Source organism: Onychostoma macrolepis, chromosome 02 (assembly GCF_012432095.1).
Source record: "Onychostoma macrolepis isolate SWU-2019 chromosome 02, ASM1243209v1, whole genome shotgun sequence".
In the NCBI taxonomy this organism is placed as follows: domain Eukaryota; kingdom Metazoa; phylum Chordata; class Actinopteri; order Cypriniformes; family Cyprinidae; genus Onychostoma; species Onychostoma macrolepis.
In genome coordinates, this window is record NC_081156.1 from 3,033,067 (window position 1) to 3,055,361 (window position 22,295).

At 35.7% G+C, this 22,295-nt stretch overlaps 2 protein-coding genes across 2 annotated transcripts; one reads left to right on the forward strand and one right to left on the reverse strand.

Moving 5' to 3' along the window:
* Positions 1 to 1,844: 1,844 nt before the first annotated feature.
* On the forward strand, positions 1,845 to 6,740 carry txndc12 (thioredoxin domain containing 12 (endoplasmic reticulum)). Its single transcript, XM_058755618.1, has 7 exons — positions 1,845 to 2,039; positions 2,554 to 2,614; positions 3,452 to 3,504; positions 3,803 to 3,876; positions 4,127 to 4,196; positions 4,587 to 4,670; positions 6,064 to 6,740. Exons 1-7 carry the CDS (start codon positions 1,937 to 1,939, stop codon positions 6,141 to 6,143), a joined length of 525 nt encoding a protein of 174 aa, XP_058611601.1. The 5' UTR covers positions 1,845 to 1,936; the 3' UTR covers positions 6,144 to 6,740.
* A 1,700-nt stretch (positions 6,741 to 8,440) lies between these two features.
* gipc2 (GIPC PDZ domain containing family, member 2) lies at positions 8,441 to 22,063 on the reverse strand. Its single transcript, XM_058755607.1, has 6 exons — positions 21,547 to 22,063; positions 12,928 to 13,113; positions 11,829 to 12,009; positions 10,944 to 11,068; positions 10,491 to 10,572; positions 8,441 to 8,777 (listed from the first exon to the last, which is right to left on the reverse strand). The coding sequence occupies exons 1-6, from the start codon at positions 21,811 to 21,813 to the stop codon at positions 8,626 to 8,628; spliced, it is 993 nt and encodes a 330-aa protein (XP_058611590.1). The 5' UTR covers positions 21,814 to 22,063; the 3' UTR covers positions 8,441 to 8,625.
* Between the last annotated feature and the right edge of the window lie 232 nt (positions 22,064 to 22,295).

Sequence of the window (22,295 nt, forward strand, 5' to 3'; positions counted from 1 at the left end):
TATGAAAAAAGACAACATATACTGTGCGTTTGTGGTCTGCTCCCCTGATTTAATTTACAGTATATCCCATGAATAAATAATTGAAGTAATTTTCTCTCAAATACTCATGCCCTTTCCAGGTTTATCTTCACAAGGATGCTTTAAAATGTAATTTTGCTTTTAATCAGGAGTGATTAAAAGCAAAATTAGGAATGTTACTAAAAAGGTAAATACAATATTTGCTATTTGCCAAAATGATGGAAATCACTTTGAAATATTATCACTCAGTGGGTAACACTTTAGAATACTGTTCCGTCGTTAATGAATAACTACACGGGAACAAATGGCAAATGCACTATTAACATTGTAGTAACTACTATTAACTAACAAGAAACTCTGATTAACGATTTATTAAGTAATAGCGTTAAGTTGAAACTGGTAGTTTACTATTAGCTAACCAATAACTACTTTTTTTTTCATATATCCTGAGAACTCCTAAGAACTACTTTATACAGGCTCATAATTAATGTGAATTATGCATAATGAATAATTAATTCTAAAATGAAGATCATGGTAACCCACTAGTAATGACTCAAGAATTACCAAATCTTTTTTTCATTAAATAATTATTTATAACACTATACTTGTATTGCCTAGCACTGAATTACAATTTTTTTTCTAAATTTCCTATTTTCTACTGTTATAGGGTAGATGTTACTGTAAACAATTAATCTGTGTGTAGACAATGTTTCATTTTTTTTATTTTTTATTTATTTTTATATTTTTATATATCTGCGATTTATAATCTGTGATTAATAGTAAATCTCCATCACGCGCTTTAGCGGCATCTTCCCTCTGAAAACGTGTCGCATTTCGGGGCAAAGCAAAAAAAACCAACATCGAACAACAATATAAAATGCTGTAAACTATTCATTGGTTATCCTAAAATTAATTGAATTACAAATTATACTACAACTGGAAAATACTGTATATTGACAAACTGTTTGGCGTGATGACGTTTAATGTCTCCGACAGCGCCTGTAGTCCCATTTAGCAACTTGTTAGCAACCGTCTTTTTTAAGAAACATAACAGCTTAAAAAAATCACGAGTGGGGTGTAACTGGTGTGTTTTATGTCGTAGAATAAAACGTGAAAGTATCTTGAGCCCGTGTGAACCACGCACCTTATTTTAGGGATTTAACCAAAATCCCATTCAAAAAACCCATTGACTCTGGGACGTTGGAACCGGAAGTGCTAAAATGCTAACTCGCTTCCGGCTTTTCGCCTACAAAGTGACATCATAGTTCCCCCACTCTATTAACTACGCAGAGCTATAGATCGTTGACAAGCTAAGCATCTAAGATTCATCTGCGATTATGAACGCGATATTGCGTAGCTTGTCAGCAATCTATGGCTCTGTGTATTAAATGCTGCTCCATCTGAAAGCATGTGATGGAGATTTACTATTAATCACAGAACTGGCTTTGCTGATGAGATACGCATGACAGTTGCATGCAATTTATCATGCAGCCCTAATCAAAATGTCATAACTGGACCATGACCTATACAGCGTTGTTGCGCCACTGGCGTCCCGAGTTCGAATCTTGACTAGAGAGGACCCTTCCCAATCAATCCTGCCCCCCTATCTCTCTCCCACTTCGCTTCCTGTCAGCTCTGATCTGTATGCTATGCTAGTACATAAGCTAACGAATACAGACATTAATTATCATTGTAAAGTAGTTTAAACAGCATTTATCACAACATAATTTTGTAGGAATTGTAATCAGGCACTAAAGAGAATACCTATTAAAAGTAATTTGAGCCAATGGGATCGCTTGGGGTCCTAATGGGACCCGATTTCGAGGGGGGACTCGATTTGTCACCACACCGGCAGAATTTAGGACCCGGTGGTTTCTGTCCGTCACATCCCGGCAGCTCGAGGCTAACGACCGTCGGAATGAAAATGCCGTCGTCTTTATTCAACATTGCCCTGGTTTCTTTTATACTGGTTTTTATTGCGTCACATTTCGGAGAGGTGTTAGCCGATGGACAAGGACGAGGTAAAAATGTCTATAAATTTAGGCATCTGAGCAAATAATCCCTATCAACGCTAGCCGTGCTAGTCCACCGGCTTCTGACCCGGAACGCGGATCTAACGTAACTCCCGATTGACTGAAATAAATCTCTGAACTGTCTCAGTAAGGTTAAATGTCTACTGCTAAAACACGGTATTCTATCTATTCCCATATAAGTGAAAGAGTATGTTTTATTAAATGGTGAGCTCATTATAAACCTCAATTGATGGGATTTTGCAGCCGCAATTAAGAATAATGATCATAAATGATCAGATGTATTTAGATGTAAAATTATGCACTTTGTGACTAAGTGCAGCTGTCATTGCATTGTGTATTGGACGAAAGACTATGATGAGATCTCTGATCTCAGGTGCATTGTTGCAGATCTCTTTGTTCTGTGGTTGTAGTCGTGGCTTGTTCCAACAGGTACACTTGTTCCTAACCGGATGTATCATGTTAAATTTCTATAATGTATGTGACTTGTATGTGTGTATTCAAGGATTTGGGGACCATATTAACTGGCGGAGCCTTGAAGATGGGAAGAAGGAGGCAGAAGCAAGGTGCATATGGTGTAATCTTGTCCTTCAATGTACTTTGTAACATTGTAGTTTAGATGTTTTTATAAAAGGTAGGTTTATGCCAGACTTCCAAAAATAATCTGGTCAAGTTCAGGCACTTAACCCTATAAAGCCTGCTGTATCATATTTGAAAAACACATTTTAAAGGGTTTATCAGCATGATCAAAAAAAAACAAAAAAAACCCCAGTTGTACACAATCTACTACATGTTTTCTGTCATGTGATTGGTAGTTTATAGCTGCTTTTTTAAAACAAATAAAAGGCATTCTGCATGTTACATTTTAAAAGGCATTTGACAGGTGATATTTTTAAATTGTTTTGCTGTGAAGTCATTACCGAGTTACTAACATATTATTGGTAGACATAGGGTGACAATAGAGTATTATGCATTTTATTCAGTTAGCTATATATCTCACTAATTCACATTGCAGTCTATTAGAATTTCATCTTACTTTTTCTACCTTGTGTATATCTATATTTGCACCAATTTTTTTTTATTTCCTCGAATATGAACTCTATATTCTCCTTTATAATGTGCAAGCCATAAGAGCCCGGTGTATCAAATGTGATACTCAACAAATTAAAAAAAATGATGACTTGATGAATATTTGGCATGTTTACAGGGTTATTATCTATTATTTTTGATTATTCATACAACTGCAAGAAAATTACCAGGATCCCTAGCAGAATGGAATTATGTTACATTAGCCATTGTTCAGTGAGGCACTGTGAGCTATCTTGTTGTTATCTTGAAACGTTTGCTTTTGAATGAATTGTTTTAAACGTGATTTAACAAATGTAATTCTGATCTTGTTCCAGTGGACTGCCTCTGATGGTCATTATTCACAAGACTTGGTGTGGAGCCTGTAAAGGTATGATGCTGGTTGAGACAGTGTACAGCTTAATGAGATATATATGAATATCTGTCATAAGAACTGAAATACACTACCATTCAAAAGTTTGGGTTTAGTAATTTTAATTTTTTATGTATTGTTAAATAAATACGAACAGTGATACTGTTATTTAAATTACTACAATTTAAAATAACTTGTATATCATTTTTTTTCATCAAAAAAACTTTTGAACGGTTGTATTTTGTGATGTATGAATGGCTTACTCTGTTACCTCAAAGTGTACAGATCATAAATCATGTTTTAAAAATAACTTTAGCATTAAAGCCCAAGTTTGCTGAATCAAAGGACATCTCTGAGTTGGCTCACAACTTTGTCATGGTTAACTTGGAGGTAAGGAGCTCCTCTTCTCATTATTTAGTTTATGCTTTTCACAAAATGCATATTTTAATTCCGTCAGAGAGGGTTAGATGGTAAATGGTTATAATGTTTTTTTTCTTTTTTTCCTGTGTACTTTTTCCCTGTAATATTCTCTTGTATTTTTCATTTTTGGCTGAAACACATGTAGTAATACACATATTGTCAAGTAAGTGTGTTATTATATTTCACATTCTCATTACATGCATGTCCTATGTGGCTATAGGATGAAGAGGAGCCAAAAGATGAGGCCTTCAGCCCAGATGGTGGTTACATTCCAAGAATACTTTTCCTTGGTAGGTCATATACATAAACAAACCTGCTAAGCAAATGCACTCGTTTAGAACGTCAACCATTGTTTAAAGGCAGGCTCTTCCTTCAGATATTAGTGGCCTAGTAAAAATCAGTTTTTGTGGAGGTAAGAGTCAGTCATCTTTTGGGTGTGGAAAAGTTTTTACCACATAACCAGCGGAATATGACTCCTTTTATCCCGGTGACCATCCTGTTACAGGACAGTTGCAGAATTGCAGAAACACATTACGTTTAAATAGTGTGATTCTACAATACCGTCAGTAACATAACATTTTACTCGTGCGATACTACATCCACACCCCAAGGTGTCAGTAAATGATCAAGGTGACATCTATCACAACATTGATGGAAAAATATTTTTTCTTCCTTGGTAGATCCCACTGGTAAAGTTCATTCTGAGATCACGAACAAGAATGGGAACCCCAACTACAAGTACTTCTACAGCAATGCAGATCAAGGTAAGAAAATGTAAAAAGACACACAGACACACACACACACATTTTATTCATTTATTATCGCCCACTTTTTTTTAGCAGTGCTGTTTTTGGATATATTTTTACCTTTCATTTTTCTCATAGGGATTTTAAAAAGTCTTTGTTACAGCGTTAACTAAACCAACCAGCTGCAAGTGAAACACAACTTTACTAACTTTTATTTAAAGTATTTCAAAATCTGACAAAAAGACAAAAGTACAAGACTGTGTACATAACGCTTTATTGAAGGAAAGAACTACAATCCCATGAACCATTGTGAATAGCTATGTATCCATCCACCTATTTTTATGCGCATTTTGAAATGTGGATGGTAACGCCAAGAAGCGCATAAATTCTAAAAATGCGCATAAAAAACTAATGCGCACAATTGAGTAGGATAAACTTTTTGTCCGATAAGAAAAAATGTGCATAAACTATGATCGAAACACATATAACGAATAAATTCCTCCATGAGCATCGAAAAAGTCATGTGACATGTAACTTGACTAACCAGCGGACCGATCTCGTTGCACAGCTTCTGAAATGTTGTTATAGTCATTCTGAAATCCCTGAGCAAAGTCTGTCGTCAAAGTATGTCTATATAACTGTCTTTACCAAACAGCAGCATCCGCCTCCGAAAGCAATGACTGCATTTATTGTGTTTCGTCTGCTCGCTCTGAGGCGCAAGTAGCCTAATTTATCATATATGAGAATTATTATATTCAGTGGCTCCTCCTAGCTTTCTTAGTGATATTTAGTGCCAGTTTATCAGGAAGTGACGATTTTGTTCTCTTTGACTCATTGGATGGAAACGGTGCTTTATTCGCAAATGTTTTATGCGATATTCCAGGTTTGTGCAGTTTAATTGAAAAATCTTTGGATGAAAACATAGCTAAAGACATGATCAAGTTAAACAAAAGGCATCAACAAAAGCATATACCTTTGATTAACAACCTCTGAGCTTACAGTAGGCCTGTCTTTAAAGGTTTCCAAGTTAATGTTTAAAAATGAATTTCCCTATGGAGAAATCAAATGGCATTTTTACTTCTGGAATCTGACTGTTGCACTCTGTAGGAACGCAATAGTTATGACGCAACATTTTGCTAAAATATATTTTACAGTATTTTGAAAAATGTTGTTGTCATCGTGCATAATATAGTGCATTATTTACATGATCATAAACTTGATCTGTGTTTGAAATGAATAGTTTTTGCTTGCTTTGCTTCAAATAGCAAACTTTCCAATGGCAATGCAAAACAGGACTGACTGTGTGTGCAGTCTATTCTAATGATGAATTTGAAAAACAAATGAGATTTTAGGTGCAATGTGAACAAAACGAGCGAGATGTTCCTTGACCACATTTCTCTTCTGTGTGCAGTTGTGGCTAGCATGAAGGAAGCTGAAGACAAGCTGACTGGAGATGCCTTCAGGACCGCTCACATCGGGGATGAACTCTAAGAAGGGCAGAAGCTGCAAGGAAAGATCTCAGCCAGAATACTGCATCACCTTGCTGGCCACATTAGATCCATCCATCCATCTCCAACCTCAACTCCTCCTCCCGTCATTTCATTTGAAATGCTATAGCACAAGACAAGCTTCAAAAACGAAGGAATTTATAATGGATTACATTTAAAAGTATCGCAGCTTGCGGTAGATTGGCTTATTACTTTGTGAACCAAAGCATACTTACTGTCCATGTCACATAAAGGGTGCTAAAATGTTTTTTTTTTCGTCGCATTTCAGAAATTCAAAGCTAGCGTGTCCATATTGATTATTCATGTTGAAAACAATCGCCCCTCTTGACTGCATTCTTAAGGCACTCTGTTTTTTAAGAAACATGTCAGTAATGCAGTTCTCATGTGCTTCCAAGCCATATCTTGCGCGCTGTGGTAAAACTGATCCAGTTACCCAGTCACTTTTATGAAGAGCTTTATAATCCCCAAACTGTACCCAACTAAAAACTATTATGTGTGTTTTCATGAGCGTACCAGTTCTATTATGTTAAAAGTTATTAGAAATGCGAACAGTGTCTCTTAAACTTGCCAAGTTTTAGTCCTCAATATATGGAGTCACCTTTCATTTTAAAGAAAGATTTTTACTATTGACAATACCTGTGAATTAATGCCTGTAATGTGAACTGGTACTTTTTTCTTTCTTTTTTTTTTCTCTCTCTCTCTCTCTGTTTTGGGATTGAGAGGGAATTGTCTATTTTTTACCAATATGTAAAATGAGGCTACAAATAAAGTTGATATAAAATATTGGAATATAGTTATTTCAGTGTTAACTTACAGAGTAGAGTGACCAATACTTAAATCTATTATTTTTTAGCAATAAGTTTCCAAAAGGTACTTTATGTAACTATCGAAATGGTCTAATTAGTGCAAAACTAAATAATTATTTGCTGCATGGTGGATTTGAGCACAATAGAACAATAAAATTGTCAATAAAAAGTTGATAACCCATTTGGAAACCAAACAAAAGAAGAAAAAAGTGTTTCATATAAAAGGATCCCTAAACTACTGTTCAAAGGACTTGGGTCAATTTTTTATTCATCAAGGATGCATTAAGTTTCCCAAAAGTGACAGTAAAGACACGTATAATGTTGCAAGATTTCTATTTCAAACAAATGCTGTTCATTTGAACCTATTTCTTAATACATGCAGCCTTGGTGAGGTTTTTTACAAAAAAACTAAAATATCTCACAGGCCCCCCCTTTTTTTATTATTATTATTTTTTTTTTGTAGTGTAAATGCATGTCCAAACTATCTTTGTTTCATTGGTATTAATTAAAGGATAACTTGTAACAACATTTTTATATTCATATCCTACTTCCACATTATGGAGCTGTTTTGCCTGATAGGGTTCTTACACAAACCACAACCTCATGATTGGTGCTACAGCAGGGGGCAGTCATTATCCAGATAGTCCACTGTGAAATGGAAAATGGAAACTACTTTGCTATTGGTGGTGTTTGCAGCAAGTCAAACCCCAGTGCAAAAACATTAACAACATTCTGAGCATAATTCAATGCTGTAAATAAGAATTAAATGACATGCTGTGGTTTGAATTATAAGCAGCAATCTTACCTGCCGTTGATAAGCTAAAAAATGATCAAATTCACAATGCAATTTAATGCATCTTTTTTCACCTTTAATAAATGTGAAAAGACAAAACCTGCGATTTGAGCACAGTAGGAATTGTTCATACAAAATTACATTGACAACACAAAAGTGAAGGCAGACAAAAACATACATCTATCATACAAAGTGATCCCTTTATGTATTATATTTTACAATAAACTAATAACAATAAAATCAACAATGTGACCAATTCATTTGTGAGATTTTTTAAATTAACTGGTTGGCACTATTTTTAAGGGTACATGACAGCATACGACCATGTTTTAATGTGTATATTTTTAATTGACTAAAATATGACCATCAGCTACTGAAGCTGCAATTTCTCAAGAGTTTCATCACTTTATTAAATAAATTAAAGTCTAAAATAGCTCTAAAAAGACAACTGATGTATATCCATAATTCTATACAAAATTCTCTCTATGCCAAGGAGTGTTTCAAACATCACCCTTTCCCTTGGCTTTTTTTTTTTTTTAAATATCAAACTCCCAGCTTCACCTACAAATTCTAAAACACAGAAATAAATTCTCTAGATTCTCGTCATCATCCTGGTGCCTAACTGCTGTTGAAGGTCTTTGAAAGGCTTTAGAATGTATTATGTCAAGAAAAATACAGTGGTGATATTTACTATTATTTTTTGTTTATTATTTATTTGTATTTATAAAAATGTTTTTGTCAATCACATAAATTCAAATGTTCAGCATGCTAGCTATAAACTGCATGACTCTGAACAGGATGCTCTTGATTTCAGCACAGTTTTTTTTAATGTGTGGTGTGCGTATTGCGTATGTGTTTAGCAGCACTTAAAACCGTCCCTGTTTAGCGTCACCGATGGCTCCCCAAACGTCGAACACAAACTCATCTGGGAAGGCAAAGTCACCAAGAGCCTCGTCCAGAGCCATGGCAAACTCATCAGGGTTCTTCTTATCTCTGCCCACCTCGACCATCGTGGCGGCTGTACAGAAGTGAGGAGGAGGATACAGTCATCTCGTTTTGCAATACTTAGAGCCTGACACTTTTTAATAATATTAGGTAATGCAACAAACCATTGCAAAAGTCACTTCGGCACCCAGATTTTGGACTGTGTGGTTACCCAACACAGTACCAAAATTATTATATATATTAATTTTTTTTTTTTACATACATAAGCAATGAAGATGTTAAAAGTGTAAATGCACTCTACCATTCAAAAGTTTTTCTTCCTTTTTTTTAAATTTTTTTTTTAAAGAAATTTATGTTTATTCAGTAAGGATGCATTAAATAGGGCTGTCGCGATAACCGCAATATCGCAATACCGCGCTATTGATGAGCATAACCGCAGAGGAATGCAGCAACCGCGATATTTCAGTGTTTTCTTTTTCGTAAGGTTACGCCCTTCTTGTTTTACACTTCGTGCATGTGTACTGAATATTAGTAATGATAACTATGTGTATCATGCTGATTTGCACAGAGGCTCAGTAAATTTGCACTTAACAAGCCTAAACAGACAGTGAATGAGAGAGAGATCGACTGATCGCGTGCGATTACCTGCGTCTGTCCTTCAGGCGGAGTCATGTACATTTGTGAAAACAGGTTGTCATGTCCAAGGAAAGCGAAATCTGTCTTAACATCGACGCTCTGCTGGTCAGCTGAGCCTTTAAAAGTGGCGCTCAAAGTTAAAATGATTTAAACAGCGTGTTTCATTACAAATCTCTGAATGAATCAGAGCTTTTGAACGTGTAGTTGAATGAAGACTCACTCAAAGACAGTCTCTTGCCGCCACCTTGAGGCGAAACAATGAAACTGCACTGACAGCCGTCTAGAACACGCAGGTGAAATATCAACAGAAAAAGTATCGTCAGTCAGATTCGAGGATCAGAACTAATTGTTATATATATATATATATATATATATATATATATATATATTTTAGGCTAACAACATACTAATGATCTTATTGTCGGGTAAGTTTTATGTGGACCGTTATTTTGTCACTCTCTTCTGTTTACTTCACTTCCTGTTTCAACGCGATTTAGTTTCGGTTTTATTGGTTTCTGAATATGACCTCCTTACATCGTGACACATACACACACAGATTATATATATATATATATATATATATATATATATATATATATATATATATATATATATATATATATGCGGTAATACCGCATACCGCGCTATTGAGCCACTCAAAATTACCGCAAGGGAAATTCCTTAACCGCGACAGCCCTAGCATTAAATTGATCAAAAGTTTCAGTACAGACACTTACAATGTTTAACAAGATTTCCATCTCAATTAAATGCTGTTCTTTTGAACATTCTCTATTCAAAACCATGTTGATCAATAACATGCAGCCTTGGTGAGCATAAGAGACTTTTTTCAAAACGTTACAAATCTTACTGACCCCAAATCTTTCAATGGTAGTGTATTGTCTTTCAAAAATAATAATAAACATAGATTTGTATAGCACTTATCATACAAGATAATGCAGCTCAAAGTGCTTCACAACATATAATGCAGGCATGAAAAGAAACATTGACAATACAATTTCACACAATATCAATAGAAACAATACTAAAAACAACTTTAAGAAGTTCACAAGGTGAAATGTTCATGTTAAAATATAATCCTTAAATGAAGATGTAGGCTATACTCTATGATGTGAAACTACAGAAATCTCACCTAATTCAGTGTCTCGAATGCCCATGTAGCTCTCAAGAAGGTCATCCACTTTCTTCACTGCCTTCTCTTCAAACTCTGAGGGCTGAAGAGTAAGAGAAAAGCTTTAGATATACTCCTCAATTGAAAGTCATCATGACTCTTAATACTATCAGTGACATTGTTATGTTATTATTACATATGTAAGACTGTTTCCACCATGAAATATGAAATTAAAGGTCAATTTTATCTCAAAATTCTGAATTGAGTTTTTGTTGCACAATTCTGACTTAATTTTCTTAATTCTTAATTTCCATCTCACAATTCTCAACTTTTTTTCTTGCAATGCTTTTTCTTGCAATCTTGAAATTCTAACTTTCCTTATTACAATTGTGAAAAATTTGTCAGAATCGCAAGACAAAAGCCAGAATTGTAAAATATAAACTCAGAATCGCAACATTGAGAAAACTCAGTTACCATCTCCTCGACTGTTGCGGGACCTTTGGAGCGTAATCTGAGGGTTTCTCTGCCTGTGCCTATCTTGCCATCTCCTGATGATTTGCCTCCGCCTCCGCCTCCTCTTGACCTTGGTTCAAGCATCTCTGCCAAGTGAAAGAACATTTTTACATTAAATCTACATTTACCAACACAGTAACATTTAATAGATCACATAATGCACAGAAATAGGGATAACAATAACAGTTCTAGAATTTATTAATACATTTTTTTTTTCCATCTGGACTTCAAAAAATTATTCAATAAAAAGTTCTAAGTCTTGAATCAAATAAGAAGCTTGGATATCAATCACAACATTAAAAACTTGGATATGAGGCAAAAAAGACAGTGTATTTATTCATTAGGCAGTTAACTTCTAATCAAGTATGGCGAATTATGTAAAGAAAATTTAAGTATAAAACGTCAAATACATAAAAGTAGTTTAAGTCTCGATTATGTCAATAGCAAGTTTTTTCCAAGCTTTCTTGCTGCAGTACACATTGCCATGACTTCTTTGATTGGTGGATCTCTCTTGAGGATTATGGGTAGTGTAGTTCTCCATTGGGAATTCAGCAATTAAACATTTTTCTCTAAAAATGAAATTAAAATCATTGACTTTTGGCTTCTTCAGCAGCAAATACCATCACTTATCAACCTTAGAGCTTAAGAGCAGTCTGTCGTATAAGATGTATACTTTATTGTTAAGAATACACTTCTGTATTGAGAATATAAGTGGGATTTTTAGTTCAGAAACTACTGTTGCACTCTACTGTCTAGATTTTATTTTTATTTTTTTGCATACACCAGTCCCATACAATATACAATATCCAGACAAAATGAGTACTTCAACAAGAATGAATGACAAACCGAAGGCTTTCATGGGCTCCATGAGTTTGATGGTGAAGGACTGATCCTTAGGCAGCTCCTTCAGCATTCGTGCCACCTCAAAATGCCGCATTCCAACAATGTTCTTTCCGTTAATGCATTCAATATGATCTCCCACACAGATCACCTTTACCCCATCCATCACACTGCCCTCTTTGATACGCTGCCAAACGGAAAAACAGACACGCTTCATATTTAATAATAACTTTTGTTAACATGTTAAAATAGCAATTGAGCAAATGAATTGTTGGTGTACTTTTACTTTTTTTTTTAAAGGAAGGGAAGGAAAGGAAAGGATGTGACTTGTGGCCAAGTATGGTGTCCCATACTTGGAATTTGTGCTCTGCATTTAACCCATCCAAGTGCACACACACACACAGCAGTGAGAAGTGAACAAACACACACACACACACACACACACACACACACACATCATGAGGAGCAGTGGGCAGCCAATGCTGCAGCGCCCAGGGAGCAGTTGGGGGTTCTTGCTCAAGGGCACCTCAGTCGTGGTATTGAGGGTGGAGAGAGCGGTGGACATTCACTCCCCCCCACTGACAATCCCTCCCGGACCTGAGACTCAAACCCGCAACCTTCGGGTTACAAGTCCGTCTCTCTAACCATTAGGCCACGACTGCCCCATTACCTAATCATTACTTAAAATAATACGTATAAAGAATTTAAAAAATGGGTCTAAAACACAACTAGCACTTTGCTTTGAAGATTCAAATCCAGCATTCAGAGTACTACAGCATGAGATCTTACAAACACAGTGTGGCATTCTTCTAAATTAAATGATTAACTTTTCTCAATCAAAGCCTGGCTAAACTAAAAGCAGACAAGAGATTAAATATCATTTTTACTTGTGCACAGAGATAACTTACAATTTACAGAAAATCAAAAAATACTCTTCAAGCACTTAATTTGTTTACTTTCAAAAATATGCAAATCATTATCTGTACATGGGCAGTGCTAGTACTACAAGCTATAAGCACTGCACTTGGAAAACTAATTACACTGCTAAAGGGGCGGCATCCCAAAATAACAGCCTGATCTAACGAAAGCGTCATTGTGAGTCTACCTTTATGAAGGCATATCCAGCTCCATTGTCTGTGATGGTGAGCCCAAGTGCCTCCTCAGCTTTGTACACCTCCACCTCCTTTTTGAGCCCTTTTATGTGAGCGAAGATGAAGTCCTCCAGTCCTATCTGCCCTCCCAGCAGCTTTTCCATATCAATTTTGTGGGTGTTGAGTGTGCAAAATAGGATCTGTTGTAATACATCGAGAGGAGAGTTTCAACTATAATGAGATGGCAAGTTTTAAAGTCAGAGAACAATGAGAACATTGAGGATTTATGCAAATGTACTAAATTTAGTTTAATAGCTGATCTCACAGCCAGAAATAGAAAATGTTCATTTGTTGTTTAAAGGGATCATGAAAGGAAGAATCAAAATGTTCCTGATATTTACACATAAAATGTTACTCTAGAATAAAAGCATACTGTAAGTTTCAAAACTCAAAAGTAACTTCCCAGTTTAAAGGTATGCTTACACGACAGCAACGTAGTAAAAACGGTTGAAAAAAAAAAAAGTTTTGTGTACAGATGACAACATTGACAAAACGGTCCTAGTTCCCACGGATCAGCGAAAACAACTCACAATCTTTCTCAACATGCCCATTAAACGGTGTCATTGACATATGTAATCATAGAGGTGTGTTTTGAACAACTCATATCTGTCCATTAATCACAAGAGCAATATTGCTGTTAGGTAAAGAAAGACCTTTTTTGGTGCAAAGAATTTTAATTTATATAATATAAAAATTTGAAACCGCATTTCATGACCATTACATCATAACCTGTGATTGTATGCTCATGTACATTTTTTTGTTTGTTTTTAATGAGAACAAACCATTGTAAGCGCACCTCAGGAAACATTATAAAATAATTTCAAAAATGCATTTCATGACCCCTGTAACTTCACCGAATATACTATAACATTTTTAAAAGATAAATCAGAAATGGAAATCTGCACTGAAGTATTAAAGCTTTGTGTTCACTTGCAAAGGCACTGAAATATAGTTTTCTTTCCTCCTACCTCATATAACTTCCATCATAAAATGTTTATGAGTGAACACAATGCTCAGGGAATGCAAACATTTTGCTTGAGAATGTGACAGCATTGAAATATTATTTTATTTTTTTAATTATTATTTTTGCTTGCAACTTTGCATACCCCAGAAAAACCTTGGGGTAACACTTTATTTTGACATACATTTTACTAAATATAAGCAACTACATCAACTGTCACTCTTTAGAGTATTACTGGACTGTCTGCTTAATATCTGCTAACACTTTATTGTGATGGTCCCAAACACATACTCTACTGACTATAAGTAACTTTTCAAATACATCAACTTTTCTATTAATTTTTCCTCCCACTTCAAAAGTATTTTTAAGAGAGAATAGAAAACTTCTGCGAGAAAAGACAACGTTTCTCATGGGGACATATTAAATCATTCGCAAAAATGTATTTTTCTCCCATCTCTCTTTTTTTTTTTTGCTCATGTCCCTTTAAGGCCTGTGCCCAACATAAATATTACCGTTCAGAACACAGAGTGCAAAAAGAAAAATATTACTACAAAATAAAGTTTCCCTGCATTTAATCAAAAGAAAATCTATCAGTACTGTACAGCTTCTTCAGCTCCCAAAATGATGTCCTACAACCGTCCAGTTGAAAAACATTATTCCAGTACAACACAAGTAGTGTTTCTCTTAAAGATAATATATAAGGACACAAAGAATTAAACATGAATTTTAATAATAATAATAATCCTGTAAGAGTTTCAATTAATCCAGTAGGATACTTTTTTTTATTTTAATTCGATTCGAATATGATCCAACAATGATTGCTTTGGATTGTTTCCAAATTACGATAAAATTTGAATCCTGTACACCTTCATATATATAAATTTCACTAGGTATTACAGTTTGTTTATCAAAAAATCTGATTTAAAAAAATGTGTTAATTTTTCAGCAACAAGTTTCTCACTTAACACATTTCACAACATTCTCATTTCACAGAATTTCCCCCTTAATCAATGCAGAAAATGTGAAAGAAGTGCAGATTAAAGGAAAATATGCATTTAAAATAATATTTTTAACATCTGTTATGCAAAAATAAAATAAAATAAAATAAGTTTCCTGTCCAGTCTTGTATCATTAAAAAATACTTTAAAAAAAAATATTGGCACATACACAATATAATACTAATACAAAAATGCAAGAAGAACTTATGCTATGCTATTGTTAGGCTATTTGCTCTGCCGCCCAGGCCTTTCCATGATGCTGCCAATCCAATAACAGTGTTTTGTTGACCTCCAAATGCAGAGATCCACACAGACAGATGGAGTCACCCTGGTGTCAGTCATCTAGAAATCTGGCATCATGTCTTTCACTGTGACCTCCTGGCAGCAGCAAGGAAACATGAGACCTGGCAACCTGAGACCCCAGATTTAAGGTTCACAGCTGATGAGTCGGGCCAGTCAACACTTGGTGAAAACTAGTAGTATTATATAACAAGTCAAGAAAGACTAAAATATTCAATTTGTTTCATGATAACTTGATTGTAAACATGTACAAACACGCACATTTTCTAGGCAAGTACAACCTTTGGACACAATTTGATGAGAGACGGAAGAGAAAAGATCAGTCCATATCAGCTCTTTATAACGACCTTTGGTGGAGCAGCCACTCCAACAAAGACGACTTGTTTTCTCCCCCTTTTGTGCATTGCGGGCACTTTGGACACACATCAGCTGACATGCATACAAGACTGTTGCCCTGGTTACCGGAGCCTATCAAAAGGCCCGGGATTAAGAGGGAGCTTTCGTAGGGACACGAGGGGGTGGAAGGAGAGGGCTGTTGGCTACTAGTCGGCCAGCTTTGCTTCGCCCTGGCAGCCTGGGAGGCGGATCTTTGCCATATCTGTGGGCGGATTCACAGACACCTACACTGCGTTACCAAGGCTGCGACTGACATCATGCTTCCTCTTACACATCGCACGTTTTTAGAGACACAGGACGTCCTCAGCAGCTACGCCGTGACGTACCCTCCCACATCGAATGAGAAAAAAAACCTCCTTCAACTGGCAAATGTTTCACCTTCGATATGAGGCACACCCACAGACAGGATTGTGACAGGCCGACCTTTGCAGAATCGCATTCTCAAGACAAGCAGGAAGTCAACTGAGCTGATCAAAACAATCTTGTCAGCCAATATACAGGATTATAGTAATTACTACAACACTTCTGAGGAAACAAAGTGGATTGTGGGACAAATCTCCATTTTTGGTTGGATAAAGAGATGGAGAGGCCTGTTTCTTTGGCAACCAGGTGCTATTTTGAGGTCTTGGCAGGGCAATCTGCTTTAATTACAATGAATGAATGAATGAAGGAGCGGTGCCTAAAGATTAAGCAGGCATTAATATGAGTCCAAAAAAAGAACAAACGTGTGGGTTTGGGCTTTAAAAGATTAACACAGTTTAACAGGTCAAAATGCTGAAGCAGCAAGGTTTCACACCACATGAACATGTTTGTTGACGAGGTGATGAGAATCATCAAATCATTCATTACAACGACTGACTAACCAGCTAGTTTAAAGATTACTGCATAAATCCATTCACAACAGCAAAATAAGACTCATCAACATTTTTCTATAGGTAACCATTAACACTGCTGAAGTAAAGGAAGCTTTCAAAACTTCACTGTTTACGCCCAGTGAATGAAGAGTGTCGATCGCGCTAGTGAAATTCTCAATTGGGTCAACTTTGTTTTTAACACACTTAACATGACACCTGTTAAAGAGAAAGTTTCCTTAAAAACATATTTCTGTCATTGTTTACTCACTCTCATTTCAAACCTGTATGACCTTATTTATTTATTTATAAAATTTTCAGTTTCAGATGTTTTTGTCCATACAATGATGGTCAATGTGGACCCTGTTTACTTTCATTGTATACAAAAAAAAAAAAAAAGTGAGATTTTTTTTTTTAAATAACTACTCTTGTGTTCCACAGAAGTCATTCAGGTTTGGAAAGTCATTAACAACATTTTTGGCAGAACTATCCTACTGTGGTAGCCAAATAAATGGCATGTTTCTGCTATTTTTATCATAAAGTAGAGGTAAAAATCCCATCTAACATCCATATGATAAAACATATTTATTCAAAATACACAGAATGACGTCTGAAGTTACAACATAACCATCTAAACGGGTTTCAATAGAGGCGCGACTGAAATTGTGTTGTGTTTGAATACATTCCATTCAGCTGACAACAGCAAGTACATACTTGAAGGACATGTTACAACACTGATAAATCATATTCCTTATAATGACCCTGAGCGGGATCAGACTCTGCTTTCAGGGTGACAAGTACTGCAACATATGACAAGCTGGTAAATGACTTCTAAATGAAAATGAGACGAAAATGGCAGAAGATATGCACGAGGAAAAACATGTTAAATGATTTATGAATCAATGCTTTGTAGGGACAATATAAGTCAATATATCCCTAAAGAGTTTACGTAAGGCATTTTTTAAAATTCTCATTACAGTAATGCATCTTTTACTTTTGAGCTTTGTATTCGTCATACTCTAACAAAATATTATTCCACTGAAAATATAAGTGATCGTTTTCAAAAGTACTTGATTCATTCTCAAAACATTAAACTTAAATATACTAAAGTATCAATTTAAGTTACTGATCATTCAAGAGTGCAAAAAAGTGTACCATATTGTATTTAAAAATGAAGAAAAACAAAATGTGTACTTGTGTGCTAGGTTGAAAATATAAAAACACTGCGGAAAAAATGTGGTAGTATTTAATTAAATATATTCACTGATTAAAATTACTGTCCACCACTGGTAATTTTCAATTATGACACAATAATGTAATATAGTAATGAGAATCACCGTGTCAGGACACAATTTTATTAAACCAGCATAAAGGCAGTGCAGCAAATACTAACTTTATGCATAAATACTGCTCAAACAATAAATCAATTATTTGAAATATGGTAATACGAATTCTTAATACCCCCATAGTATATTTTTCCAATTGTTGACATACTGAAACAGGAAGTTTGCATTGGAAACAGGAATTCGGACACTGAAATATTGTGACCGATTTATGCATGTATCTATCTATGTATGTATATACGCATGTATGTATGCATGTATGTATCTATCTATCTATCTATCTATCGCCAATATGCTTTTGTTATGTCTTAGTCATAAACCATAATGCTAGTAGCTGCTGGTGTTGGTGGGTGGGATATTTCTAAGATATTCTGCACTACACAAATGTTTGTCTAGTCATGAGTAATGAAATATGTTTGGTGATTTTCCCAGAATAAATAGACATTTTTTCTATATTAGCTACTTTCAGTGCCACAAACTCCAGCTGTAAGTCTTTAACAGACATTAAAATAGGTTGAATTTTTTTGTATGCAAAATATAAAATGCTTTGCTTACTTCTAATTTTAATATTCCTGCTGGGCTTTACAAAATTCACCTTACCATATCACTGAATAATCCAATACTGTCATAACTGGAATTAAGTGTCTAGATAGATTTCAAATGGTTAAAGAGACCTGGTCTTGTATCTACAACGGATGATACTGTCTATGAAGCATTATAGGAATCTAGATTGTACATACCCTCACTGGAGGCCATTGTTACAACTACAGTTTACATGAAAGAGTATGCAGATGTCACAAAGAGATATACTGTGTGTACCTGCCACACCAAATAACATTGATGCTAATTAACATTGATGTCTGTCCAGCTTTTCAAAAGCACAGGTCTATTTACAATAACACAGTGATAACAGTGAGCAATGGAAAATTGCAACTTGTCTGGCACCTATTATAACTCTGTTATACCTTTCACTCAAATAGAAGGAAACTTTCTAGTTCATTTTTAGTTTTTAATAAGAACTTCAAAGAGAAGATCAATGCAGACTACACTTGCTCAGAACACAAACTGGTGAGTAGATAAAGTAAAATTAACTAGTCAAAACATGCAGCAGTTTGAAGGCCTAAAGCAAATGTTTATTCTAGTCTAGTGAGGCCTGATAATTCAAAGACAACACAGCAATCAACCAATACTCCTAACCGATTAACCCTGCAAAACATAGAAAGCAAAACCGACTGCTGAGCAGACAACGCAGTGTCCAGACAGCAGCACCTGCATGCAAATGCTAAACAAATGACATGTTAGCTGAACACTTGTGTAGTCACGCAGTCCAGCATGTGCAACAGAGTTCAACTGCCATAGTAATAAACAGACTTTGACCAGTGAAGTTCTGTAAAATTACAGATGAATGTCTTTTTACTCGTATTAAACCACCAACAGTGAGTCTGGCTTCAATCTGCCAGTCACTTGACAAAAGGAGTCTCTTTGTCACATTAATTTTGCATAGGAAGGTAATGAATGTTGTACACGCGTTAACATGTTAACAGAGGGCAGTCTAACCTAATCGGCACTGCGCTTATAACCAGGTATACTTATTTTCACGAAGCTGACAAGGGGAAGGTTTGAATGCCTTGGGTGATATGATATTGGGAGTAATTTAAGCATACCAAACAATCAATAACATATGACACAGCTTTCCAAACAGTACCCACTTCATTGGCTAAAAAAAAAAAAAAAAAAATCACCCAAACATCCTGGTAAAGACAGCACTAAGAATCAATAGATAACACATGCAAAAGAGTAATGAAATGCTGCACAGTATGCACTACTCCGCTCCCTCCATCCCCGGGGAGGCCGGAGCGATTTATCATCGTGTGCTAGGGTTGTGCCCACTGTAACAGGATGTGAGGGACTTCCTCTGAGGACCTGCAATAAACCCACCATTTCAACATGCAAATAATTAATAGTACATTTCTAAAGAAATTGTACTGGATTGAGGTATCAGCAATGGTTAAAATTCACACGGCTGCCGAGTGATTTATATTCAGATTACTATCAAATCCATCTGTTAGCTGACCTTTAAACACCACACACCCGATAGGTCTGTCCAAACAGTCCCGGTTACTAGTCTGACCGGTTTTTAGGATGAACCCCCTTAAGTGCTTTCAGTAGAGCAACTATTCTAGGAAACTTTTTCAAAAGAGGACCAACTGATACATGAGAGGCCAGACAACACTATTCACTGACACTCTGGAGAATAAAAGTTTCAATTACAACCAACAGGATTTTTAACACCTGATTCCTTAGGAGAGTCTTTTCTTACTCAATACTTTTTAGTTTTCTATCGATTTAGAAAGTGCACTGCTTTAAAGCACCCAGAATCAAATACACTGAACTCAAAAGCCTATAATATCAACAACTATTTTTAATCTCCAATAATAACCAAACTCCAATTTTTAGAACCGTCTCCAAACACCTAATTCAAGAACTTGGATACATCCTTGGAATAGAAAAAAAGAAAAAATTCATCCAGTGAGAATAATTACAAACATTTCCAACCCAATCCTGAGAAAACATAACTATTTCATTTGAACTTGTACGAAATTTGTACAAAAACATACAAATAAGATGTGAATTTTAAGCCACCACTTCACCAAAATGTAAAACATTTATAAATTGCAATGCGAGTGTTGGCATTTCACCTTAAAGATTTTTATTACAAATATAAGCTAAAAGTGAATTATGTGGTGCTTTTAAAATCATGTATATGGGTCAATGTTATACCACTTATTTTTTTATATAAAATTATATTAAGAAGCAATGCAAATAACACAAATATTAACTTTAAAACACCTATGTTGCACTAAACGACAAAACACAGGAACTATGCCAATGATTAAGCTAGAAACGTTTTTTTTTTTGAAGAAACAAATTCTTGAATAAAAATAAAAAAACAATGTTGTTGCTTTTATTCTAAGGATAAAAAAGAGCCATCAGTGTGTTGTAACCATCATAAAGTAAATCTATGGTATAACAAGAACATCATAAAACAGAGAGGACCCCTTTAGACCCTGATGACTGTCATTAAGTAGGCTACTAACCTTTTTATGTTATGTTATAAGGTTTTGTTAAGGTCAAATGGATTAATAATAAGAAAACTTCTTGATATTTATGACTTTTGTATTCAAGATGTTTGCAAAAAATATTTCGCTTGTTAAAAAACTGTTTATGAAAATTTTGTTTATTGTATGGCGTTTGGGTGAAATGAAGGTTCGGGTAAAATATTTTACCATATTCTACTTGGTGATTGCCACCACCACGCCCCCCCCCAAAAAAAGGGATTTATGCAGATAAAAAAATAAATAAAAATCTAAGCACTTGGCACGTGTTTTAAACTAAATTTTTAAAAGATTTTCCATTTTATCATATCAAATACCCCTATTTGCCATTGACCAATTTTTTTTTATTTTACAAAAAGTTCCACTTTCAGAGTACAACCAGAACTTATTTCTGAAAAGCAAAGCTTGTTATCATCAGACAAAAATGTCAACGACGTCCCGCGATTTTCAGTTCCCTGTACCCAGAAAGACGCACCTTATGCAAACACCACCAGGCAGTTCACGGGGAGGTTATTGATTTGCACTTCGTTTGTGTAATTCATTTCTGACTCACTGCCTGCCTTACTGACTCGAGTTCACGCTGAGATTTTGAAATAGTTGACATTTACCTCATCTTGATTTAAATTAAACGCTTCTGCTATTTTTCCGTACAGCTCTTTGACGTTCGTGAAGCCCTCGATCCGGCCCGTGGGACTCCCGTGCGCGAGCTGCGTGTGAAACACCAGTTTCGGTCGCATGTTGGCAGGTGGAGCAGGCAGTCCGCCACCGTTCACCGCGGACTTCCCGACACCTGCGTGTCCGCTGACCTCCTCGTTTTCCACTAAGTTCGAGTTTTCCTTCGACTTGTTTTTCTTTTTCCTGAGTCCCAAAGGCATGTTCGCTCCTCCTGTAAATCCGTAGGGGGAATGAAATACACGGGAACCGGACAGCTACAGCATTGAAGGACGGAAATCAACCTGTTGAATGTGTCCTTTTTGTTCCCACTCTTCGAAACAGATAGCAGATCGGTAGCAGATGAGAAATAGACGGTATGCGGGTCTACTGTAAACTCTCTTGTCGTTGAGGCGCAGGACAATGAACTCTATGGCCGAACGCACGCGCGCTACAGGACGCCGTGACGTCATCCAGAAACTCATTTACCTGGCTCAGGTGTCAATTACATTATTTATTTTTTTTAACGCCAACCGGTGAAAGCAGATGATGGTAAACATACGCCTACCAATAATGATTATTATACCATAAATAGGTACACTTTCATCTCAAAAGTCATATTACGTAACAGTTACGGGAGTGTAGAAACTATAGATAACCAATAATAGCCTACTCATTTTGAATTTGTAAAAGTCTATTTCGCCCA